Source organism: Heterocephalus glaber, unplaced genomic scaffold (assembly GCF_053883595.1).
Source record: "Heterocephalus glaber isolate CG9 unplaced genomic scaffold, H.glaber_assembly_v1.0 deba00001555, whole genome shotgun sequence".
Lineage (NCBI taxonomy): Eukaryota > Metazoa > Chordata > Mammalia > Rodentia > Bathyergidae > Heterocephalus > Heterocephalus glaber.
The window spans coordinates 17,715,848-17,742,787 of NW_028258346.1; the positions used below are offsets into that span (position 1 = coordinate 17,715,848).

Genomic DNA, 26,940 nt, shown 5'->3' on the forward strand with positions numbered 1-26,940 from the left:
GCAGTTTCTGTGCAATGTCAGGAGCTCAGCATTCTCTCCACCTTTGTTGTGTCTATTCCAGTTTTGCAGACAGGAATCAGAAACTTGGTTGTAGATGATGAAACTCCCTCCAGCCTACGGGTGTCGTGGGACATTTCCGACAGCAACGTGGAGCAGTTTAGGGTGACCTACTTGACAGCGCAAGGGGACTCCGTGGAGGAAGTGGTAGGAACAGTCTGTGTAGCAGCCGCCGACTCCCCTAACACCACTAATGAGGCTGTCGCGGGGACCACGCACACTTCCCTGCATGCTGACCGCCACCTCCGGCAACTACCGCTCGTCCCTAATCCGAACCTCACTGCGCGTTTCTCGCTGGCCTGTCTTCAGCATTTGCCCCACCGCGCTTGCTTCAGGCTGGGAAAGCCTCATTCCCTCATTTCCTTGCCACTGCCGCCTTGACTTCTTGTTAGCGCCTCACACTGGGCCTGGGAGGCCGGTGTGTGTGGTGTGCATTGTCGTGCAGATCCTCGTAGAGAGCGTTAAGTAGTGACTCCATCGGCCCTGGGACTTGAGGAAAGCTTTTCAAGCCAATAACACACGAAGGGTCTTCTTGATTTGGGTTAAGTGATCCTGACACTTTGCCATCTGTTAATAGACAGCTACATTTTCCACTTCTTTAACTCATTTTGGGCAGACTTAGAGCCATTTCTCATTTGTTGCCCATCATGGATGTCTCTCCTCAGAGATTTAGACTTCTGTGTGCCGAGTTTTCTTTAACTTGTCTTGTTTACATTCATTCATTTTCCTAGAACACATTTACAGGGCATGCGGTTTCAGCTGGGTATTTTTCCACATGGGAAGCCTGGTGCTGTTCGATCCCTGGCTTCTCCTGGGTTCTTAACTGTATCCCACGTCACCCCTTTAGTCTAGAACCCAAAACCACTCCCTACACATGTGCCCAGTTAGACCGGATGGCTCCACTCTTCAGTAGGAAGAAGTCGTCTTTTTCATCATGCAATATGCCTTATGTAGCGCATTAGTTGCATCTTTTGTTCCCTGCTGCATTATTTTTCATACTCTAGGAAAGGAATCTCCAAAATTCATCATTGCTCAAGAACAGCATCGCGTTTTCTGTCCCTTTCTTACTCGCAAAGCCTTTGATGGAAAAAAATGATGAGCATACATAAACAGTTGTGTGAGCAGACCGAGCCGAGGTCGCTTCGCCAAAGCTCTTTCTTGCCAGCTGACGGGACAACAGGGTGAGAAGGTGGCTGAAGCAGGAGCCACATCCACCGAGAGGCTCCGGGAGCATCTGGGGAAGTCAGGGCATGCGCACTGCAACACCACAGGCTGCATTTAGGGTTCTCTCTGGCCATACATTGCAAATAGTTCACGGCTTGCAAACTCAAAAATGTTAACACGGTGCATACCCATGCCAGTTAATTAATCTGGGGTGTTTATTATATTTTATTGGGGGGGGTATTTTTGCCATCATTGTCCTCCTGTTGTAATTTAGTTCCCCAAAGTGAGACTCATAGAAACTCCAGTGTGAAAGGTTTATTTGCTGTTTTATTTATTTTTTTACTTATTCCAAGAAACATGTTAAGATTCTTGGTGAATTATTCCTGCTAATTTGGAAAGAGTAATGGTTTAATCTCACACATGCACTTGTGAGCTATGCAAGGTAAAATTATAATAATATTTACTTAGGGTTGTTTCTAGATAATTTCTGCTTTGCCAGTTTCTTTCATTTAGCACTGTTTGTTTTTGAAATGCTTGAACACCTAGATGAAGGGGAAAAAATAAAAAGACTTAGTCTGCCCCAGTTAAACAAACCTTTCATAAAAATGAAAAATACTGATAAATCTCACAATGATAACTTACTCTGAGGAAGTGTTTGTTTTTATTTCAGCTATATAAAAGAAAGTGCTGTGGGATTTTTTTTTACATATTCAGCCTTTTTAGCGAATGTTAACTAAACTGGATTTTTGTGCACAATTTAGGTGCACTTTCTTAGTTTATAGGGACTTAGCTGTGGATAAATTGGGAATTTATATCTATGTGTTATCAAGTGTTACTGCTATACAATTGTAGTGATTGATATTATTGGAGATGGAAAGTGGGTTGCTTCTAAGTTTAGATTATGGAACAGTCAGCTGTGAACGTATGCCGAAGCCCCAAGTCTTGAAGTTGAACAGATATCAAATTATATCTTAAAATAATGACGCAGGGCAGGGGAAGACAGACGGATAAACTAGTGTGACAGCAAGAAAGAAGACGTGCCAGGAAAGAGGGACCCTTCACCATCCTCCCAAATTCTCCCAAATTCTCCTGTACCGTTCGGGCTGATGTGTTTACATGAGGGCAGGCTAAGGTCAAGGCACTGAAGTCGGAGGACAGTGTACGGACAGAATATTGTAAATCAAACAGCGAGTGGGCAAGGACATTTACTTCATCAGTTGAGTTTTGTGAAATGTTTGCCTGGGTTCTAGGTGCAATCAAATCAACCAGGTATTTCCAAGGTCAGGTTTCTGAACGCTTGTAAATAAAACTACCCACCAAATACTTGATAAAGATTGACTTTCGACTCTGCTTTGGAACGTGATGGGGTGACTGACGTTGCCCTGGTTTTGCCGGCAGAGCAGCGTGGCCTCTTGTTCACTGTTAAAACACTGGCTGGGAGTCCAGATTTTTAGAGTCTCGGGGCCCAACTCTCTACCAGGACCGGAAGTCTGAGTTGCAGGGAGCTTTCCAGAGTAGGGCTGCTCCGTGGATGGCCCGGGCTTCTTCATAGCCAGTGCAGATAGTAAGATTAAGCTTTAGAAACGGTAGTCACCGTGGCGCATCACTGAAACAGCCCAAGGACTTAGCAGTTTGCTTGTGCTGTGTTTTATACAAGTAGTGGTCTGCGTGGTGGAGTTAGAACACCGCCCCGCCCCATCTCGTGCACCACAGGTAGGATGAAAGCCCTTGTCTGGGAATAAGCTGAGAAGGGAACCGAAGGTGCAGGGGGCCCTTCTCCACAGGGAACAGCTTCGGGGCTGGGCCACTCTGAGGACCTCTGGGTAACCACAGAGCCAGACCTGAGTTTCATTTCTGACAATATTAAGCTGGGTTTACATCCCAGTGAACCGTGAGCACCCTTTTCGGGTCTGCTGTGACTGGCAGTGTTTAGTTTCCTGCTTGACTCGGACAAGCGCGGCTCAAGCAGGAAGAACTCTGCACGCTTTACTCTTGGGGATGAACTTCAGTTTCAGGCACTTCACTCACGTGGAATAGAGGGCAAAGATTAAAGGCAAGGCCTGGGCCAGACTGCTGGGCTCACGATAAGGGTCCTTTACCAAGCCGTGTGGGCCTCAGTTCCCCCACCTGTAAAATGAGTGTTATTATGTGAAGGACTATGTTCAAAGACGTAGAGTAGCATCTGCCACATACTAGTTGATAGATAAGCGAGGGCCAGTATTGTGGAGCACAGCAGTTACCTCCTGGTGACCTAAATGAGTCTTCAAGATGGTCACACGGCTGCCAGGATTCCGGGGGTAACTTCGATTGGTTATAGGCATGTGCTTCTCAGTAGGAGAGGTGCTCATATTTAAGGAATAGCAGCATGGGTGGTTTGCTAGACAGACAGCGGGGCCCTGGCCCCAGAAGCTCTGGTTCAGAGAAATACCCGGCAGGAAGCTGCCCTGACACCAAGTACGCATCGGGGCAGCCGGGCCCTACTCAGCCTCCATGCCAGGTGTGCCTTAGTTTAAGAGCTCCCTCCCGGGACCCTGTGTACACATCCACGCCTCTCTGGGCCTTTCCATGCCACTTCTATGAGTCTAGTAAAAATCACCCAACACAGCCTTCCTTTATTCATATTAAAAAACATTGCTTTTGAGAGCTTAGCGGTATCTTAGCAACATCTGCTTGGGGTTCAACTGGAGGCCTTCTAGGGCTTTCTCCCTGATTTATGCTCCTCCCGGCATCCAGAAGTAGCACCGCCCTCAGGTCGCTGGCATTTCACTCAGCCCTTGAAGGGAAAGTGCCTCCAGCTGTCCTGGCCCTGTGACTCCCCAAATCTGCTGGGGTCTCCTCTTACCGAGCTGCGTTTCAGGTCTCTACGTGGTCGAGGGATGCGGGGCAGCTGGCTTCGGAGCACAGGCAGCAAGTTTTGCAGCTTCAGCATCGGGAACACATGGCTCCTCAGGTCCTCGGGGACACCTGGGTGGCACCCGTGCCTTGTGGCGCTTTGCGGCACACCTGGGCAGCAAGCCCGCCCCCTCTGCCAGGAGTCTTTTATGGCAGCCTTTAGAGACAGAGCGGTGGTGCTTCCAGATTGAAGAAGGCAACTCTCTTCAGAAATCTAAAAACAAACCAGCAGCACTCTTAGTGTTGCTGGTAAGTCCACTTCAGCTCTGAACGCTTGGCTCCGGTGAGTGGTCTGTTCCTCTTGGCCAACAACCAGCCTTGCTAATTGAAGGAATGAGAGGCTGGAGCCAGGTTATCGCTTAGGGAGGAAGCCAGGAAGGCTGAGTTTGCAAGAAGACAGCGAGTCCACTCCCAGCAGCCAGGCAGCAGGCTGGGGTACAGGACGAACACCCCCAATCCCTAAGCACCTGCGGCCCATGCGACCCTTATTCTGTCTTCTGGATACTTGCCACATCCCAGAAGATGCTCAGAGAAAGCTGCTACTCCTCGGGGCCTCAGAGCTTTCAAGCCCACCCCTCCGTGTTGGTGACTGTACCCAAGGCCCGGTGTGAGGAAAATGTCAAAACAGACGCTTTTTCATGGATGCCCACTCTTTCCTGACCACTGCCAAGCATGTCTCCTTGCTTCTGATGATTAAATGTCACAGTTGTGCTCGGGTCGTAGGTCAGTGGGAACAGGGGATCGTACTTGACGTTGGCCTTGGTTTTTCGTGCAGGTTATGGTGCCTGGAAGCCAGAACAGCGTTCTTCTGAAGCCCCTTCTCGCAGCTACCGAATACAAAGTCACTGTGACACCCATCTACTCAGATGGAGAAGGTGTCAGCGTCTCCGCCCCCGGGAAGACCTGTAAGTGCAGCCCTCTGCCCCGGGCCTCTTGCTGACTCCCAAGCACCGGCTCTGAGTGCAGCCAGGGAGATTCACTCTGACAAGGTCTGGAAACCAACCTGGGCCTGGGTCCCTGGCACACAGACGTGCGGTGTGGCTCCAATGCCCTGGGCTTCAGACTTCTCTTCTGTAGAAGCTGAGACTTGAGGAGGAGCTGCTCTTTCTCCACCAGCATCGGGCTCATCATGAGCCTGTGGCTTCGCTACAGGGCAGGCTGGTGTCTGCTCATTTCTGTCCATCTCTGTCCAGACTTCGCCTCTTTCCCTGGATGAGTGCCCGGCGCTGTGGGGTCCCCGCCTTCCGCTCTGCTGCCTTCTCCCAGCACTGAGGAACTTTCAGAACATGAGTGATCTCAGGTTGTGGAAGCTCCCGTGTCCTCCCCACACCCTGCAGAACCCGGGGGACCCAAGCGCCCCGTGCAGCGGCCGACTCTCACAGTGTCGGCCCGCTGCCTGTGTGTTTGTGTCCCATCACGGCTTGGCGCTCCGCAGTCTAGCATGCTCCTGTTCACTCTGTCCATGTCCTGTCACGAAAGCCCAGGACTCATCTGTGCCAGCACCACGGTGTGGCAGGGAAAGGCGCCCTGAGTGAGTTGTTCGAGACACATTGGCCATCATCACAGAGGGGATTATGTGTGCAAACCCATGGCTAAAGCTTCCAAAGTGTTAGTCGTCTTCATTCCTCTTGCGGTTGTCTTACATTGGTATAAAGCCCATTTTAAAACTTAATGGCATTGGGCCGGGGATTTAGCTCAGTGGTTTCGCTGCCTGCTGTGCAAGCTCAAGGACCCGAGTTCGATCCCCGGTACCAAAAAAAACCCAAAAATACCTTAATGGCATTAAATGATGGCCTTTTCACGGTGTCTCACAGTTGCATGGGCAGGAAATCAGCTATTGCTTGCTGGGAAGTGTCCCATGCACTGATTAGTGTGGCCCGGTGATATCCGCTGGTGGCTGGGTTGGTCTGAGGGTCAAAGACAGCATCGCCCACCTGCATGGCCTGGGGTGACAACAGTTGGCCTCAGCGAGGTCTCTCTCCCTAAGCCTCGAAGCCTCTCCATGGACTTCTTCCAGTAAGGTGATCATAGTTCTCCCCCAGGGACTCGGGACTCTGAGAGCAGGGTGTCCGGGAGGCAGAAATCCCAAGCTTCCAGGACAGTCTGGGGTTGGGCCTGGGACAAGTCGTGTGGCTTCTGCCGTCATCCAGGGCAGCCACAGGACCCACCCAGATCCAAAGAGAAAGTCACAGCCTGCACTTCCCCATGGAAGAAGGGTCCCACATAGCCACGACTATCTGTAATTCATTGTAACTGCCAATGGTTACATGGGCTCAGGTGCAGAATGGTGTCAAAGGTTGATTCAGAACCCTGGCACCAGAGTGTGGGTTCTGCGCCCCACAGAGAGGTCCTGTCTCCTCACGGAGCAGTGCTGGGGTCCCTCCCTTTCCCGTGCCCTCCCACGTGTCCTACTGCCAGACTCCTGCCAGGCTTACACAGGTGCTAAGGAGCGTGCGGACTCTTGTGAGCCCTCAGAGTTGCTCTGGTGACTTTCTGGGGTCCTTGTGGAAATGGGAGAGACTTGAGGAGTCTGAGACATTGGCATCTGGATTCGATCTTGGTGGTTGTGGGCACAGGATACGTCGTACACCTTGAGATGCCATTGTACACAGCATCAGAATTTAATCCATGTGCTGGGCTTTCGGCCACATTTTAGTGTTTTGCTACTACATAAACCTCTTGAAACCTACAGACAACAGCTAAAGAAGACAAGGGAATCAGTATGTACAAAACACAAAGACTGTTCCTGTAGAAGCGTAATTTATATCGCATTACCAAAGTGCCATTACATACAACGATCTCCATTCAGCAAAATTATCCCAGTGGCAGTGGATGGTCTATTTATCTTTAAAGCGGCCAGCGCAAGTGATTCTATCAACAAAAAATAATGATACAGTGGACCGTCGAGTTACGAACAACTTTGGTTACAACCGGAATGTTAGTTTTAACTTACAAACAAAGTCTTGAGTTATGACCTGAATGCTGGCCGCTTGTGCTTCCAGATGGCCTCAGATATAGATTTAACCCTTAAAGAGTTCTGGAAGGAACATGACAGCATCCTTTCCTGAGCGGGGTTAACTGAGAGATCCTGGGCCATTGTCTCTCTAAGGCCACTGAGATCTGCCTGTGTACAGGAGAGAGACTGTGAAGACTGTAGAGAAGCCTGAGCCTTCACTGACCAAGTTGAGTTACAACCAGGCCTCGGGAACAAATTGAGTTCATAAGTCAAGGGTCCACTGCAGTAGTATCAGTCAGCATGCATAATAGTTTGCAAAGGACCTCTATGTGACGTTAATGTTTTTTATAAAAAATTTGATGACACATAACACAAAGTTTCAAACAATATATTTGGACCATACAAAGATAAAAAATAAAAACCCATGAGCCTGTGAGCTCCAAGAATAATAACCATTAATACTGTGTGAACAGCACCCTCAGTCTTGTGGGACGCCTGTTCTTGGATGATGTGGGACAGGGCTTCGTGTGGACACAGATTTGTAATCAACACCATTTAATTCAACTGTTTACTTACTTGGATAAAAGGAAACCAACATGACATTGAATGAACTTCTGAATTTAGGTAAAACTGCTTCACCGTGAGAGTGATTTTCCACGCACTTAATATTTTAAAAAGCAGACAAAAGGTTTCCCACTGTGTGCCTTGGTACACTTTCACTTGGAACTGTTTTTAACCCTGTGAGAGAGAGGATGTCTTAAATTTTGTTGACAGTTGTATAGGCCATAAAGAAGGAAACTCCCATGAATCCTTAGTGTGTCTTTTCTTTCCTGCCCAGCGCCACCCTCTGGTCCCCAAAACTTACGGGTCTCGGAAGAGTGGTACAACCGGCTTCGCATCACATGGGACCCCCCGCCCGGCCCCATAAAGGGCTACAGGATCGTCTACAGACCCGTCAGTGGTATGTAGTCTTCAGGTCTGCAGTGCCTTTTAGGGTAAATTGTCTGATTTTTTGGGTCAATGTTTGGTGTTATCTTTTAAAAGACATAACAAGAGTCTCCTAACTGTTTGAGAAAAAAAAAGGTTTTTTTTGGTAGAGTCAGTGTTAGGGCAGGGAGATGTTATCAGAAGGATGACAGTGTGATCTCACAGAGAAATGCCGGGCCCTCGGATGTATGGAAACTGCTGTCTGCTTGGTGTCTGCCGGGCCCGATCACATCCTAGACAGGGACAACCTAAAATGACCTGGACTCTGTAGGAATAGCAAGTTCTGCGGCTCAGCTGCTGTGTAAGTTGCAAACCTTTGGAATCTCTAATTTCCAGTTTTCCTTAGACACGTTGGAAAAATCCCCTGGCCCCAGTCCTCTTCCTTGTCACTTTGGGAAGGTGGTTGGGAGAGTAACTCATCAAAGTAGCAAAGCGCTTCTATGCTTCTCGTAGCCACCTTCCGCTCTCTCCTCTCCCCCAGCTCAGAGCCCCTGGAAGGCGTGCGGGAAACCCAGTCAGGCCGGGTCGTGCCCGACTCGTGCGCTGGCTCCATACCCCGTCCAGTGCCGTCCTCACCTTCTCTCGGAGCTGGAACAGGAGCTGTTACAAAGGCCTTTTTGAGCTTCTAGACCTGGGCCTTCAGAATCCTGGTTGCTCAGCAGAAAGTGTTTCTCCAAATATTTTTCCTAATTTGGCAGGAAAAATTTAAAAACATTCTTTAGGCATTAAAAAAAATGCTTTCTGCCCTCAAAAAGCGACATCAGTCTCAAGCTGTCATCTTAGATGTTGCTCTTGCCCTGTCTCGGTTTTCAGCCTTTTCTGTTGTGTCGATTAACCAGGTGCTGAGGTCATCAGGCCCAGACAACAAATAACCCATCTGCAGTTTCTCCAGTCAGACATCTGCAGGAACTGTGAAGATTAGGGAGCAAATAGGCTCTGGACGCACTGGCCCAGTATAGAGCAGCCAATGGGGACCCATCACCAATGTCTCTCTGTAGGCCTGAAGTATGCATCAGTTCGGGAGCCAGCCCTGCCCAGTTTGTTCTCAGGACCACTTCACGAGTGTGACTACGTTTTCTAGGTAGCTTTAGTTGATGCTCTCACCTGGTACAATTTGCCCTCCAGTGCAGATGCTTTGGTTGTTACAGCTTTGGAGGGCTTGCTTGGAGACTTGCTGTTGGTAGCTAGTGGGTATTGCTGAACATCCTACAACTTCCAGGTTTCCCTGCCCCATAACAAAGAGTTATCCAGTTCAAAATGACAATTGCATTGAGATTGAGGAATCTTGTTGTAGGTCTGAGTTAGAACTGTTCACCATCAATTGTCTTGTGTTTGGGGCACGGGGAAACAGCTCCTGATAGCACGTACAGATAGAGCTGGTTGCACATTGGTGGAAGTGGGCTCAGGCGGAGAGAGAGGAAGTTAGGACCCTGTCACTAACACAGGGCTCTTAAAGAATGGGTACACACGAGAAGAGGCAGCAGGTAAATACATTTGTATGGGACTTAGCAAGGAACGTTTTTAAAACTCAGTCAAAGACCTTACTGGAAATACAATCGAAATGGAGTTGAAAAGGCAAATGCCCAAAGATCAAGAGCTTTGGAATAAAAGCCTCATATATTAGCATTAAAAACCCTAAAAGGAGTGGAGAGAACTGTAGTGTTAACCATCATGCTGGTTGCCCTGTGGCTAGGCGCGGCTGGGTGTCCAGGAAAGAGTGTGCTGCTCCTGCCACTCTCACACCGTCCAGGGCCCAAGTTGGGACAGTGTGTGTGCAAAGGGGACGGAGCACGATTCCTTCCAGCACCTCGAATGTCTGTCAGGAGCAAGTCGCTCACTTACATGGGGGACGGAGGACTGTGAGCCAGGTCGACTTCTTTGAATAAGCACAAGGGGAAAGACTGCATTGCAGGAAAGGGCTGGGTCCCTAAAATCCACCTCTGGCATGGTGGTGAGTCATAGGCTGGAGAGCCCATGGGAATAGGTCCAAACCTCAGCCCTGGACTTTGCCTGCTGGGTAACCCTGGGACTGAAAAGCAGCTGATTGAGTACAAATGCTCGCATTTCCCATGTTCTGCTGTAACTGAGACACACACCCTTTCTCCAATAGTTCCTGGCCCGACTCTGGAAACTTTTGTGGGTGCTGACATTCACACCATCCTTATCACCAACCTCCTCAGTGGAATGGACTACAGCGTGAAGATCTTCGCCTCCCAGGCCAAGGGCTTCAGCGACGCCCTGACGGGCCTGGTGAAAACACGTAAGACTGACGTCCCTGCTCAGCCCAGCGTGGCCCTGCTGCTTGGGTTTCTCTGTGACTTGGAACTCAAGGCTGCTTCAGTGCTGCCTGGCATTTCTTTTTCTGGATGGTGTTTCGTGGAAAGAAAGGTGTGCCCTTTCCTCAGGGGACTTTGGAGTCCTAGTTGGCAGGCTGTGTGTCAGCACCTGGCTTTCCAATAGGCTTGATGACTGCAGATAGAATTTTCTCCTGGAAAGTCTGGGTTGGCATTTTTCAAATTAGGTGAAATTTTCCAAACAGCTGGTAGCCTGACAGTCAATGCCAGTCCAAGTTGGGCCGAAGAGAAATTTGAGTTTCTTAAAGCCATTGTTCCCTCCACACACACACACACACCATCTGTTAAAGTGCACACCATACTCTCAGAACATCTTTCTCTTCCCTTTTATGGGGTTTCTTGCTGTCTGGGCACCATCTGGGATACCTCATTGGCACACAGCTTCCAGAAACCCATGAACTGATGTGACGTTTTCCAAACCCCAGCATGTATGTTCTGTATTCCTGAAGTTTGTTATATGGCCACACCATCTGTTTAATATATTTCTTTAAATAGACTTTCCATGAAACACCATCCAGAAGGAGCAACGTGGAGGAAAAGCAAAACCAGGCACACATGAAATCTAAATACTTTTGAAATCCCACATAATTACCCTAAACAGAAAATCAGTATTTTTATTGCATAATCAAGATAACACATGGGCTGGGGATTTAGCTCTGTGGTTCCGCCACCTGCCTTACAAGCACAAGGTCCCGAGTTCGATCCCTGGTACCAAAAAAAAGATAATACACGAATGACCAAAATAAAAATGGCTCAGCCCTGTGCTCATTAAAATAACCCTGAGTGCTACCAGGAGGAAGATGGTCAGGGCACGATCAGGCGAATAAGCTGTGCACTCCTGGTTGGCCAGGTTCCCTCTACCCTGGAATGAAGACAGTGAGCACCTTAGGCTTGATTGTGAAGAGTGAGGAGACAGTGAGAGCAGAGTGCCCGCTGTGCCGAGCACTCAGCGCATAGCCACCATTGTTAGTGTCACAAACACGCTTCATGCCCGTGGCTCATGCCTCACTTCCATCCCCAGTCGAATCACAAGTCTGGCAAACCAGAGCAGGGGCTCTGTTAAATGGGACCCTGGTCACCCTGGGTTTCATAGAGCCCCAGTCCTTTTACAAAGGAGTCTTCCTAAATTTTCTTTTGTGGAGTATTTTGAGGTTAGAAGCTGGATACCGAATATGTTCCGTCTCAGAAGAGATGCTCTGTGTATTTGCAGATCTGGGGAGCCTCCGGCCTGGTCTGATCTTGTCTTTGGCCGTTTGTGCCCTGTTTGGGCTTCTCTGCTCCTCTCTGTGCCATTGGAGCCCCCACAGCCCGGCCCCCGCCTTTCTGTCCCCTCTCCTGCTTGCGTTTGGCTTTGTTTTCCTTTCTGCGTTGCTTTCTCTGCCTGTGCCCCTTCTTCTGTCTCCAGGAGGATTTTTCCCTTATCAGAATCTCTCCTTATTCTCTCCCGTCCTTCTATCCTTTTCCTGACTCCTGCTTTCTTCTTTTCCCTCCTTTAGCATGTTGAGGGTTCCAAACCTATTGTAAAAGACAGAAAGTCTTCAATTGTTTTATACTCATGTCCTTAAAGTAAAACTTAACTGAGCTTGCTGTTTATTACCTCTGTTTCTCCTAGGCAAAATAAAACCTCACGTAATGAAAATAAGTTAATTTAAAATGTTTTTTAAAAAATTTAGTGTAGTTATAGAAACCATTATTAATTTCCTTTTGCTGTGCAGAGAGAGTAATTTAATTGGGCTGTTGGAAAAAAGTCTTCCCTTTCTATTCTAATGGAAAGGAATAATATAAAGATATAAATTATGATTAGATATGTGTGTTTCACCATCTTGCAAAAATAATTAAAAGGTCATTTTATTTTATGAGTTAGCTAAAAAAGAAGTAAGAGATAATTATATGAGTGGGAGCCAGGGATCATTAGGGAGGGTAAATACTAATTTTCTGCTTTTTCCTGTTTGGATCTAAAGGGGAACACCAGACAGATTACTCCTTTATGTCCTGGGAAGGAATATTTTTATTGCTTCCCAAAATAATCATTTTCACATATCATGTTCTAAGACTACATTTTTGGAGAATTTGCATTATATGTGCAAATTCTATCATTTTAACCTTTTCAGAAATATGATCTCATTTAATAATATTTTGTTTAGTTTTTACTTTTGGTTGGTAAATAATTTTATAGATTTATGTGGTATTGTGTGATGTTTCCATACTTGCATACACTACAAAATGACCAAATCAGGGTAATTAGCATCTTTCACTTAAACACTCATTCTTTCCTTGTGTTGAGAACATTCAGAGCCCTCTCATCTGGCACTGTGCCCTAATTAACTACAGCTGCCCTACTGTGCAATCAAACACTGCCAGTGGCTCCTTCTAGCTCACTGTCACCGACGACCGCTTGGCCAGCCTCTCCCCATCGGCCCCGGCACCCACCCTTCTACTCCCCACTTCTGCAAGTCAACTTTGTTAGAATCCCAGTGGAATACTACGCAGCCATGACAGATAAAATGCTACCATTTGTGGTAATTTGGGTGATCTTGGAAGACCTTATTATGCTAAGTGAAATGTCAGGCATAGAAGGACAAGTACCATTTGGCTTAGTTGAATTTTGAAGGGCAGTCCTTGTGAATCTACCTGTTTGTGTCTCCTTCCATTCACCATCCATTGCATCTGGTATTTTTCCTGTGAGCATATGTTTCCCTTTCCATTTAAAAATCCAGACAGTGGGCCGGGGATTTAGCTCAGTGGTTTCGCCACCTGCTGCGCAAATGCAAGGAGCCGAGTTTGATCCCCAGTACCAAAACAAAACAAAAAAAAATCCAGACAGATGACGTCATACATAATGTCTTGCAAATTATTTTCTCATCATCCAAAATTATCTTCTGCGCACCAACTTATCATGAGTTGAAGGGTTTTTTACCTCTGAGTACAGAGAGTTGAATGATGTTGCCATAAATTATTTTCAGGTGTAGGGAGGTTTGTGGCATTGTCTATGGCGTGACACAGCATGTCTGTCTCATTGCAGTGTTCTTGGGTGTGACTGAGCTCCAAGCCCACCAGGTGGAAATGACCAGCTTGTGTGCTCAGTGGCAAGTGCATCGCCATGCCACAGCCTACAGGATCGTCGTAGAAAACATCCAGGGTAAGAACGTCACCTGCGCTTTGTCCAGCCCTCGTGTGCTTGCTTCTTTCCACATCACTGGGCAGTACACGGGCGCTGTTAGACCAGAGCCCTCCTTTGGAGTGACCCTAACCTCTCCAGAGCTCCTCTTTGCAGTCTGCTAATCTCTGTGGCCGTAGTGCTGATTTTTAGGGTTTTGTGAGGGTCAGGCTTAGGGGAGGAGCCCCATAACCAAGACGAACACTGCACGATGCTGAAGTTGGGTGTTCGCCCCAGGGGAATCGGTGTGACTTGAGTGTTTTTCTTAGGGTTTCATGTTCTGTTGAGTGGGGAGTGGATGATAAACTCTTTCCAGAGGAGGTGCTGTGTATGCACATTATTGTGAACAAGGTCTTCACGTTACAGCCTCGAGTACGCCATGACTTGAAGCTTTGTTCCAAAGTGAAACACTAAAATCTCTCTTCCTCCTCATCAAAACTATCAAAAACAACAAAAGTCTGATTCCCCAAAAATGAGTATCTAAGACCTAGTCATCTTCTTGTCACACTATGAGTGTGGACAGTATTCAAAAACTGAAATAAAACAATAAAGGTACTTTAATGCCATGTGTACAAACAGTGGAAGAGATACACTTTTTACTTGGTGGGGGATCGCAGGAGACAGTGGAGAATCTCAAAGGAAAACAAATTTTTATGTTCAAACTTGATAGCAAAGCTGTTAAAAATGTAACTTTTTCTTTCCCAGCAAATGATATTGGTTTCCTCCACTTAAAAAGAAAGCAGGAGTCAATTTGTTGAAATCCAGATAGGACTGGGGCTGCCATCGCATATCTTTGGGTGTATCTGTATTCAAAATCCACAAACCCCATTTTTGATGCAATCCATAAAGTGGGAAGCATAATTTGGGAGAGCACTGAGACCATGTGCATGTATGGCCCTATAGAATATGAACCAAAGTAGGAGGATCGTTCTAGAATGTCCCGCCAGTCCTGTCAAGATCTTGTCTGGTGTCCATCTACCTCAGTGACGTCACTTCCTTGGTTCCCTGTGATGATTTAACTGTGACATGAGCTAGATGCATGGGAATGGCCTAATATGGAGAGAACAGTAAGGAAAAGAAAATCAGGACATGATAGGAGAATATTGTGGTTGTGTTAAGTATACTTATGGCATCTTAATTGAACTAGATGAAAAATATATGACTATTTGTGAAACAACTACACAATCTTGAATTATATTTTATATATCTTTAAGTCACACTTTAATATAGAAGGGTTGACATTTAGTAGTATTTGTTAGGTTTTAAAAAATACTAAGTATGAAAATTACACTCTTAAACGATCCCATAATATTTTTGTTCATTTATATCATTTAAGAAATTTCAATGAAAGAATCAAGCTCCTGTGGCTATTCATTGCCTTTCATAAAGATTAGAATTGTATAGATTGGCAAAAGGATGTGTTAAAAGTAGCTTGTTCAGTGGAATTAGTAGGATCTGATCATTCAGTGATTTGACAGTGGCATTGTCTATCAGAGGACATGATTAATATATCTGATAACATTGATCTAATAGTCTAAAACCACAATAAGTCCTTCTGAAGCCAAGATCTTTACTGGCCAAAACATGAGACCATATATTGTCATAGCTACTTTCCTGTTGCAGAGACACAGTACCCAACACCCACAACCCAGAGGAGCACAGGTTTTTGGGCTCACGGTTCCAGTGGGTTCAGTCCAAGGTCAGCTGGCTCTGAGGCAGAAGTGCATGGTGGGAGGGTGTGGACGAGGCAGCTGCACCTCCATGGCAGCCAGGAAGCAGAGAGACAAGGAGGAGCAGGGACAAGAGCACACTTTTCTAGGTCATGTCCCCAGTGACCGCCTACAAACAGACCCCACCTGCCAACAGTGCATTCAGCCATGGACTCATCAGTGGATTTGGTGCCCCATGATCCAATCACCTTCCAAACATGTGAGATTTGGGGGGACATGTCATGCCTAAACCATAACACACATGCATACACATCCATAATCATGACATAGTCTTCTGGTGAAGTTAGTTTGTATTCTCTGCATCTTGTTAGCTGCCAGAAATCTCTAAGCTGAGCCTCTATAGTCTCAGTGAAATAAGAATGAATGTACAGGAGTGTTGTTCCATTTGCTTCTTATCAACGCTTCTAGCTGAGAAAGATTAGTGAGAAAAGTTAATCTACATCTTGTTCGCCCAGTCGTCTGGCTAAACAGCATTTCTCAGCAACAGACCCTGCCTGAGGGTTCAAAGAGGAGCGTATGGTGGTGGAAAGAATGGAGTGGTGCAGTGGGGAACGTGCGGAGGTGCTTTCACTTACACAATTTAGATCAAGGCCTGGTCTTTCAGCTTTGGAGCAAGGAAGAGTTAGGTCGAGCCTCTTTATCTTAGAGAAACACAGCCCCCATTCTGACTCAGTCTTTCCCATAGCAGAGTCACAATACCCAAGACCCACAACCTAAAGGCACACAGGTTTATCTGGCTCACAGTTCTGGTGGGTTCAGTCCAAGGTCAGCAGGCTCCGAGGCAGAAATGCATGGTGGGAGTCTCTGAAGGACTGGTGGGAAGGCTCTTGTTTTACCACGGCTCTGGAGTTCTGACTCTGTGACATATTCCACGGGGTCATGTGTCCTGCAAACACTGAGACACTGCCATCCTTCCAACCCAGCCAGAGGAGACGCCAGGGAGAATGGGACCCAGTTCCTCCGTGTGCCAGATGAACACTTTCGCCAGGTTGATCTGATTCTGAATGCCTATGCTACATTCCTATGGTTGCTCAGGTGGTGTTTGTCCTTGTCTATTTCCCGTGGCCTGACCATGCACACTTTTGTATGGACCAGAAGTCAGCAGATAGTCTCTGCTGGAGCCATGACTGCAGGTCAACTTTCTTCTCTGGGTTTCAGTTTCTCTAAAGTCACTTCATGTGCCATTGTTAAGGGAGGTAATTAACCTGCACATTTCCCAGGCTTTTGTAGGTGAAGTGTTCTAGCCGAGTCATGCAAGTTTGTTTATTGCATGTCTAGAAAACCGGATGAAAGGAACTTAAGCAAAAGGTCCGTTTACTGGCTCACATTCTGAGAAGCCTAGATCCGCCTTTAGGCTCATCTGGATCTAGGTATTCTGGCGATGTCGTTAAAATGAAGTCTGGCTCCACCCTGCTCAGCTGGCCTCTGTGAGCAGCCTCGGTCAGATCCAGAATGACACTGTCCAGCTTCCAGATTCCCAGCCACAGCAAAAACAGAACTTCCCAGCAGGAGTCCAGGCACTGAGTCATGCGGGCCAATTTGAGTCACATGCCCCTAAATCTGTCCCTGAGCTCGCAGGCATGCGATAAACTGCCGGTTGGACCTGGCTGCTTCCACCTTGGGCCTAGTGGTGGCAGTGAGAGGAGTGGGTGGTGTTCTTTCCCCTCCAGATCATAAAGACCAAGAGCAAGGAGGATGAGACCCAAAGGCAGAGGGACTGGATGTAGGACCGGCCAAGACAACAGATGTCTTCTATTTCTGTAAACATTACGACATTTTTATGGCAAAGAGGAAAGAGAAAAAGATTACCAGAAGGACAAGGTCCTCTTAGGAGAGACTGAAGTCAAATCTGCCAGCCACCTTCTTGCCAAAATCTGTGATGGGTTTTTGGTTAATTCTAGGGAGGACCAAAGCAAGAGGCTTTCGGGTGGTCTTGGTAACTCGGACCTGGTGAGAGTGCTGGTTAGTTCCAGGAGAGCTCTGGGTTTCTGCCCCTCTTCTGTCGTTATTTCGTTGACTCAGAACCTGAGATTGGATATAGGGTTCCCTTCAGGTCCATGTGTTTATGTGCCACAAGGACCCTGACGTGTGTCTCTCTCTAATCCCGTAGCTTGGTGAACTTCCAGCCTGCATAGAGCAGAGTTCAGGGGACGCTGTAATTGTCCTCTCTGTGCAGGTGTTGAAATGTTATTTTGCAGTAGCATCCATTAACAACTGCAGTAGACAATTGCAGCGTATTTTAGAGCCAACCTTATCAAATACCAGAAAAAAGATCACAAGACCTCTTCCCCAAATTAACTTCTGAAGTAGTGTCATTATGATTGAGGGTCAGAATACTGGCGGGACCTGGGGAATAGAAGTATTTACGTCATAAAATTCAAGCTGAGTTGCTACCTAGATCCTGAATACCTTGCTCATGGTTTTCAGGAACTGTCACAGCACATTTTGGGGTGGTGGGTTGGTGGCATTATCATCAACATGACTATAATCCAGAGAATGTAATTTTAGCTTGGCTTCCTAGCATAGGAATGAATGCACAAATGAAGACAGAAGTTTTCCTGTTCCAAAAAATAACTTTCTGTTCTTGGCATAAAGGGTTGAAGAAATTAGTCATCATTTGATCAGTTTAAGTTTTGTTTTCTTTAAGGCGAAGCCATGGGACTTGAATGTCACATGCCAAAAGCAACAGGATATACCCCTCCATGCAGCCCTCTCTGTTAGTATTGGGAATTGAATGAATACCATTTGCCATTAATTTTACAGCTCCTGCTCCAGTTTTCCAATGGTTATGGACATTATTTTTAAAAGTAAGATCCATTAATGTTCTATTTTCAAGGATCTTTCTTCAAAGTGTATGGATAGCCACAAGAAGTAAGAAATGCCAGAAAAGTGCATTTCTAGAATGGAGTCCCAGGAAAGCAGTGTGGACATAGCTCAGTGTAATCCATGCACAGGATTTGGGAAATGTCTGGGTAAGGGTGGCTCACAAAGACTCCCACCAGGCTGGAAAGAGTGGCCAAGGGCCAGAAAGAGACAGTTACTGTGGGGTCCTCACCCTGGGGCCACAGACTGAACTTGGACATCAGCCAAGCGGAAGGCAGGATTAACTAAATTTACTTACTATCAAACTTCCTTCATAGAACATATAACCTCACAAATACTTTACCAATTTTTATTTTATCATTTTATATAATACATAAAAAATGATTGTAGAAAATACTTCATTGTGAACAAATGTACTAATAAAGATCACATTGTGAAGTTTACTTCTGAAATCTTTTACTATTCGCAGTATATAAAAATAAATTTCAATTTTATTTTCCATATGATTTTAATTTAGTTATATTTTTGGTGTTTTTTTTTTTTTTTTGGTACCGGGGATCGAACTTGAGTCCTTGTGCTTGTGCAGCAGGCGGTGAAACCACTGTGCTAAATCCCAGGCCAATTTAGTTATATTTTTAAAGGTCAGGATTTTTCCATGGCCAAATGATATGTATGTTAATTCTGATATATACATACTGAAATATAGATGTGTTGTTCTAATATGTATATTAAAATATAGAATGAAATGTGTCTAAATTTTATACTTTCTAAACGGACAAAAATTATTGGATATTTTAACGGTTTACACTTTCAAAAGCAACTGGCCTGAATTTACATTTCATGTACATGGTTTATTTCTAATAAACTCTTCTGCAGATAACATTTTTGAAGAGTGGATGGTTCTTTTTAACCATTAAATAAAATGTGTAATGTATTTAATTAATGGAGTTCTTAATAGTAGATTTTAAATTTCTAGAAATTAAGCTTTATAAAGCTTTGACTAAACAGATGCCATTTAGGAGAAAATTAATCTAGAAGGAAATTTGAATAGTTGTTCTTTTCGTGGTACCATGATTCATCTTTTTACCACAGACACTGTGGTAAAAATAAATGCTCTGTGCCCAGGTGGAAACCCACTAGGAACTTCTTCCTAATTAATATCAGAGTAGGCCATGTCTGATGGAGTGATAGAGCACTTACATATTTAATTTGTTATTTTATGATACACGAGTGGCAATGAAAGCAAACTCCTCTTAGATTGGGTGTTAGCATTCTGAATTTAAACCTTAGTTCTGCTACTGAGTTATGGACTTGCGAATCCCTAGCTCTCTTGGTCTTCAATTTCTTATATTTAGATTGTGGATAATTATAAATGTTACAGGGGTAAATGAGCTAAGACAAAATCCTCAGACTGTTGCCTGGCCCATGACCAGCACTTGTTACCTGTGCATCATCGCTATCTCTGTGATGGTTGTCAATATTAAACACAAAGCGCAGGACCTGCAGATAGTAAGCCCCAGGAAACGGTGAGTGTAATCAGTCCAACCTCATCTGACTCCACCTGTGAGAGCCAGGGCTGATTCTCCCAGCAGGAGCGCAGCAGTTCTGGATGGATGTGGGAATGAAGAAAGAGGTCAGCAGTTCTTTGTGCCACTGTGGAGAAGACAGAGAGAGCACCACGACGGGAGTTGGCTGTGTGTGACACGGCTCTTCTGTAGAGCAAAAGGACCTGGAAACCAAGAGCACGAATGGCCACTTTCACACTGTGTCCCGTTTCCTGCTGTGTGAGTTTAAAGAGCAGAAAAGAGCGCATCCTGGGTGTCGGGAGAGGGTCTTAGAGTTCCCTAAGAGTCTCTTTGTGATGTTGACAAATCATGAGTGTCAGCTGAAAAACAAGGCTCAGGAAGAGGAAATGGGGCGCCTGGGGCTCCCTGCCTGCATTTGTGGCAGCTTTGAGCAATCTGGACCTGAGGATGAGGCTCATGAGACCCTGCAGACCCTCCTAGACTGAAGGCACGCAGACTGCCCAGAGCCTGCCTACCTAGGGGTCTCTAACTCGGCACCCGGATCTTAGACCCCTGGCTAGAAGGGTGGCCCATGGTCAATAGTAATTTCTGTGAAATGAAAAGTATCTGTCCTTTTCTGTCATTCTGTAATCACGTGCTGAAGAATCATGTTGAATAATTGGGAGTTCACGTTTTTAAAAAATAAAGATACAATCACACCTGTGCATGGGCCAATTGAGATTGTGCATGTAATTGTGTGCGTTAATAGTTCTTCACTCAGAAATGTGACCTTGGGATTCTTAATAGTAAGTTTTATTTTTATACATATAGAATGTGATTTTTAACAAAAAACAATCAGTGGATCTATTATGTCTTTAGAAAAATACACTTCATACAGGATAATTCATTCTGGAGTCATCTGATGGAAACCATGCATATTATGCATTTTAGAAGCGAGTCACATACCAATGATTTCTTTCAAAACTTTTGTATGTCTGTTTCATTTTTGTTATAGATACACAAAAGCAAGAATCCACTGTGGGAGGAGGGACAAACAGACACTGTTTCTATGGACTTCAGCCTGATTCCGAGTATAAAATCAGCATTTACACCAAGCTGCAGGAGCTGGAGGGGCCGAGTGTGAGCATAGTCGAGAAAACACGTAAGTAGAGGGTCCTCTCTCTGGTCCCCTGGACATGAGCAGCAGGCATTTCGGGCATCTGTTTTGGATCTAAAACTTCATTCTGTTTAGAAAAGTATCAGCGATTGCCACCTGCGAATGTGCAGGGCAAGTGTTGGTCTTCTGATCCCATCCCAGAGTTCCTTACACGCAGCCTGCTGAAGTTGTGAGGATGGGGTTTCCCACTCTCCACACATGTTTCACAAGGGGCCCCAAGGTCACGTGATGCAGGGGGCTGGAAACAATGGCCTGCACTGTGAACCTGATCCATCAGGACAGACTGGTATGTGGGGGCGCACTGGAGTTGGAGGCCTGGGTCTCGACCTTCGGGCAGTGTAGCAGCCAGGGGAGGGGAGCTGAGAAGTCCAACCGGCTGGCCCTGGAGCTGCTGCCTACTCAGGGACTCTTGTGCTTTCCCAAGCTGGCGGCAGACCTCATTCCCTGAAGGCAAAGACAAAGTATAAAATGGAAACAAGGCGCTTTCTGCATGTTCCAGAGAGCAAGGAAGGTGTCCGCCAATTCATGGAAGGGCTTTTAATCAAGAATCCCTGACCTGGAGGCCACGAGCATGAAAGTGGTTTCTATCTCAGTGAATTCTGGGGGACATTTGTGTGTTTAACTCTGCATGTGGAATTTAACCTTGAAATCGCTGAGGATTTACGGGTTTTGGTTTTTGTTTTGGTACCAGGGATCGAACTCGGGACCTTGCGCTTTTGAGGCAGGCGCCAGAACCACTGAGCTAAATCCCCAGCCCAAGGATTTATGTTTGAATGGGCAGGGGCTTTCTTCGTAGTCCTTCTGTCGTGTATATGGCATTTAAGAAGGACAAGTCCCACGTGTAGATGTTTCAGCCTTTCTGGCTCATGCAGAAAGAAGTCATCATCGGCAGAGGGCAAAGCTGCGCATGGTGCCACAGGCTTATAAACCCAGTGCTCTGGGAGGCTGAGACAGGAGGATCACAAATTGGAGCCCAGTCTGGGCAACTTAGTAACTTAGCAACTCCTTGTCTCAAAATAAACAAATAAAAAGGCCTGGGGATGTGGCTCAGTGCAAAGGCCCTCGGTTCAATCCCCAGTACTGAAAAAAAAAGTGAAAATATATTGCATGATTTATCTAATTTCTTATAAAGATTTTTATTTCCTAACACTGACATACTCAAAATTTTATATTACACATACATTTTGGAGGTACAGTTTATAAGCCATAAAGTGAAAGTGCAGGTTAAGTATACAATTCAGTGACTTTTTTAGTACATTTATAGAGTCTGGTTGCCATCAGCAGAATCCAATTTTAGGTTCCTATCCACCCAAAGAAATCTTTCCTGCCCGTACACAGCCTGTCTCCTTCCTCACCCCCATCTCCAGGCAGTCTACTTTGTTTATTATATATATGCCTTTGAGGACATTTAACACAAGTGGAAATCCACAACAGGTAGTCTTTTGGACCTGGGTTATTTCACCTAGCACATGCCTTTGCAGGTTATCCACACTGTAGAATTTATCCACTTATTTCCCTCTGTGGTAGATTAGAATCTTGTTTTATGGAGTCACATCCTATGCTGGTGAAGTTAAGAAGACTTTGGTAGTGTGTAAGATTTAGGGTCCAATCGTTAGGTGTGCTTGGGCTTGTCGTTGTGTTGGTTTTAAGCACTGTGACCTTCTGCCATTCAACACCTCCGAGCTTCTTTCTGCTCAGCAATAAAATTAAAGCTCTGCTTTAATTAGGAAAGGCGTAGTTGTTGGGTAACTTTGCAACCTGTATCTCGCTGAGCAAGTACCTGTTGTCCTCATGGTGGCCACAAGGCTAGATCTCACTATCGGACATGTTTTCTCTGGGCTTTGCTTTTTTTTTAAATTTTAAAATATTTTTTTGAAAATCCAGAGCATCTTGCAACACAGAGCCATGTATCCTCCTGGTGCCAATCTGCTGGAACCAATTAACTGCGAGCTCTTTGGCCAGCGTCTGCACTCTCGAGTTTGTAGGCTACATTCTTTGTTCATAGTCGTTGCTTGCCTGACCTCTACAAACATTCTGGTTTATGACCCCGTATCTACTTCAGGATCTCCTAGCTCGAGTCCCACAACTGTTAATTAACTATCACCCTAGGGTTAACTCCAGTTGGGACAGCCTTGTCTGGGGTAAATGTTTTCCTGATGTTGGAGACATCTGCCTTCTCGTGGCTTCCACCCACTGGCTCTGGTCCAATCCGTGAAGCAACCCAGTCCAAGACCGTTCCTTTGACTGTGACAGCCCTCACTCACTTGAACGTGGGGACATCTGCATGCCATATCGGGAAGATAAACATCTGCTCCAGGGCAGCATGCTCTTCTTAGCTGAGAGTCTGAGGCCAGATGTTCAGTGCAGACATCCTGATCTGCTGCCATAGCCCCTCACTGATTGTGCTCTTGAGTTATTGGCTGCCTTTGGGACATTCCTCACCCTTCAACATTGGGGAAGATGATGCAGTATTTCCACTGATTTTAAGTTGAATAAATCTGGTTTCGAAAGCATTTTGCAGTGCTTTCAAGAAAAAAATTTGCAATCCTAGTTTTAGTACTAAGATCCCTCAGTTGTTTTTACTCTTGGAACTTTTTAGCTTAAAAAAAAAAAAATCACCTTTAAAAAGGTGATGCCTGCGTCCATACAGCATAGCAGAAGTATGTAACAGTGTATAGACGCTTTACTGATCTCCACGTTTTCCCATTCTTCCTTTCCAGAAATCCCCATTTCTGCCACTGAGGTTTCCTTCCAGAAATTCTATCACTTTTTCACAAGTGGGGTCATCACTTGGTATCCTGTGAACTGCTTTATTTCACTTAAAAAGTAGCCTTGGGGGGGCTGGGGATTTAGCTCAGTGGTTCCACTGCTTGCCTCGAAAGCATAAGGACCCAAGTTCAATCTCCGGTACCAAAAAAAGTAGCCTTGGACATTTTTCTGTGGTAGTAATATACAGTTACTTCACTCTTTTAGTGTTGGATCACTTTATTTAAATAATGCTATTTTACTGGTTCTCAGAATTGAAAGATGCCTTCACATTGATCTCTTCTAATGCCCCTGTCTAATGAGGGAATTCCCTTTACAACATTTCAGGCAAGTGGTCTGTTCTGAACATGGATCCTTTGGTTGTGCATTGTTTACTCTTTCTTGAGCCTGACTTCTCCTTTGTGAACAGCTAGGATTGGCAGGGGGCTTCCCAGATTTCAAACTAGGATAGTGAAAACTTTCTCAGCTTTCCTTACATCTCTAGTGCCAAGGAGGAATAGAAAAAAACACATTGCCGGAGATTTAGGTCAGTGGTTCCACTGCCTGTCTTTCAAGTGTGAGGTCCTGAGTTCGATCCCTGGTACTGAAAAGAAAAGAAAAGAAAAGAACACATTGAGAAGTGATATTTTGTGGGTCTCCAGGCCCTTTCATCAGATGACACCTCTCCCATCCAGGCTGGAACGGTCTGGACACACTGCAGCTCACCAGAGCTTTAGATTCAGTCCTCAGAGTGGAAAGACATTTTCCAGCTGGGGGCTGTTCAGGACGGGGGATTCACACTCCCTTGGAACCAGCATCCGGGGTCCCATATGGTGGGGGCTGCTTTGGGAGAAAGATGGACAGGATGGTCAGGCCTTCGCTGGGCAGGGTGGGAATGAAGCTGATTGTGTGTGTGAAAGCAGCCGAGACCGAACGTGAAGGGGTTGGCGGGATTCCTGCCTCAGATCAACACGGGAGCCACTTTGTAGTTGACAGCTTGTGCAGATGCTGCAGGGAGAGCAGAATGGTGGCAAAACCATTTGGTCTGCAGAGGAGGAGGGATGGGCCAGTGTGCACAGACCAGCTGATTCACGGGAGTCATTGATTCTCCAAAGAAGGCACTTGTCAAGGACACCCCTAGACAACCACCCAGCAGCCCTCTGTTCCCTACACCAGAGATGACTCCCTGACCACCCCTCCCTTTCCTTCATAGGGTCCCGGCCTACTCAGCCACCGACGTCCCCTCCAACCATCCCACCTGCCAGAGAAGGTAAGGGGATAGCAATAATGATGCACTCCTCCGCTGAGGATTTCTTTGGGTTCTGTTGGTTTATTTACTTAAAACCAAGGTATTAATAAAAGATATTCTTGTGCTACCTCACTTTCTCCTTCCTATCAGTGCTTTAAAAGCTTTGATGTGATTTTCTTTAAAAATACCCATTTACTAATAAATTCTATATACAAAAGGGTGGATTTTTCCAACTGAATCTGTTTCATATTGATTTCATTGCAAATATCATAGTTTTCTCCAGGGAAGAAGAGTCATGCAATTTGCAAGTGAAAATTGGTCTGTCTTTCTGAAATCAAAGGCCGTGGCTTCCCGCTTGCCTCTGAAATCCACTGATCCCTCAGGACACAAATTCGATTCCATGACTCTGGATGAGAACCGAATCAAATTCGATGGTCAGGTTCAATGCTGAGCTTAAAGGGAAATTTGATTTGGTTCTTTTCCAGTTCAGTTTGTGATCAGAGTTGTGGAGAGAATTGCGTTTGGGCATCGAGGCCCAGGTTCCCTCTCCCAGCCTGTGCCCTCTTCGGAGCAGGTTCCCAGCACTGTTGACGGAGCTCTTAAGGGCATTTTTTAAAAAGCCTCTGGCCAGGCCTGGTGGTACATACCTATAACAGCAGCTACTCGGGAGGCTGAGGCAGGAGGATCCTAAGTGTGAGGCCAGCCTGGGCAGTATAACGAGACTCTATCTCATGAACTTTTTGAAAAGGGATGGTAGCATGGCACTGGAGATGTAGCTCAGTGGTAGAGAGTTTGGGATTTGATTCTGATACTGCAAAGAAGGAAAAGCCTTTTAAAAAAGCACTGATCATTAATTTATTTAATTCCACTAGTGAACATTCATGAACCCAAATATGAATTCTCAAAGCTCTGACGCTAGGCCGGGGCCTGCAGTAATAATAGGTGGTTGCCACTCTGCTCATTTCTCTTGCAGATAATGAGCAGGCAGGGGTCGGGGTTGTGAGACAGAGAGTGTAGGATGCTATTCCGGGGGGGAGAATAATCACCGCTGCTGCTGCTGCTGCTGCTGTGCTCGAGTGGCCCAGAAAGGAGAGCTGGCCTGCATCTGCAGAGCTAGCCTGGCAGGCACGGTGGGCTGGGCGCTCTCGGCAGCACAGAGGGAACCGTGAGCGCTGGGGACCGGCGAGGCTTTAGCGTGGTGCAGGGAAGAGAGGGCAGAGGAGGACATGCAGGACGGCGAGTCCGGGCCCTGTCCCTCGGGCAACAGTGGCGATGAGAAGGTGGCAGGAACAGGAGGGGCGGTGCCCTGATGGAGCCCGGTTGGAGAACAGTATCTTTGGCGGAGTGGGGAGGAAGAGGGGCAGGAGGAGAGGGCAGGACAGCAGCTGGAGGCAGGACTAGAAGAGTTCTGTTCACCTCGCATCCCGAAGAGCCTGTCACCCCACAGGAGCCGAAAGTCAGTGGGGTCAGGTGCCACAGGAAGTAAGGGTCAGGATCAGAGGAAACGAGACACCAAGAAAGCCCAGCCCCCGCTGAAATCAGCGTACCCCTCCGCCCTTCAGCTCACTGCTCAGCATCTTTCCCCAGAAAACGGCAAAATCAAACAACCGCGAGCTCCCGAGCCGAGCCGAGCCGGTGCCATGCTGTCCCCAGCTTCTCACACTCCTCAGCTGGAGGCGAGTCTTCCTCCCAGGGCCCGAGCCAGCCTTCTGCAGGCTCCCTGTGAGCTTCTCACCGGACAGGGACACGGGCCCTGCACCGGCTCTGAGGGCGGCATCTCCTTGAGTAGGGAAGGCCGGTTTATCGGCAGCGCTTCGCGGATGCTCTTGGGAGGCGAGGTCGGGAGCATCCGCGGGAGAGGGTTAGGGACGCAGCAGGGCGCCGGTTTGAAGTTCTCTTGGTGATGGTTTTCACGGTGGGCGTTTGCAGCTAGACTGCACTGTTCGCTTCCAGCTGTGTGTCCTGAGTGCACTTAATCGAAAAGCCCGTAAAATTTTATTATTGAAGTCATACTCATTAAACACACATTAAAAAGTAAAAGAAAGTTTAAAGAAGAACATTAAAAATACAATTTCGTATCCCAAAGGTAACTTTTTCATGGATATTTTCTCTGATGCTTTAAATAAATGTTCTAATAATAAATT

The 26,940-nt window shown here is 46.4% G+C and overlaps 1 protein-coding gene across 3 annotated transcripts in view; it reads left to right on the forward strand.

Annotated features, from left to right (window-relative positions):
• The window catches only part of Col14a1 (collagen type XIV alpha 1 chain), a 191,035-nt gene that overhangs the window by 92,750 nt on the left and 71,345 nt on the right, over positions 1 to 26,940 (forward strand). For all 3 annotated transcript variants that reach the window (XM_013074157.3, XM_004850222.3, XM_087190733.1), the window contains exons 19-25: positions 62 to 204; positions 4,889 to 5,018; positions 7,908 to 8,030; positions 10,167 to 10,316; positions 13,433 to 13,549; positions 20,641 to 20,787; positions 24,761 to 24,817. In XM_013074157.3, coding sequence (XP_012929611.2) covers positions 62 to 204; positions 4,889 to 5,018; positions 7,908 to 8,030; positions 10,167 to 10,316; positions 13,433 to 13,549; positions 20,641 to 20,787; positions 24,761 to 24,817 — 867 coding nt within the window. The remainder of the gene's footprint in view (positions 1 to 61; positions 205 to 4,888; positions 5,019 to 7,907; positions 8,031 to 10,166; positions 10,317 to 13,432; positions 13,550 to 20,640; positions 20,788 to 24,760; positions 24,818 to 26,940) is intronic.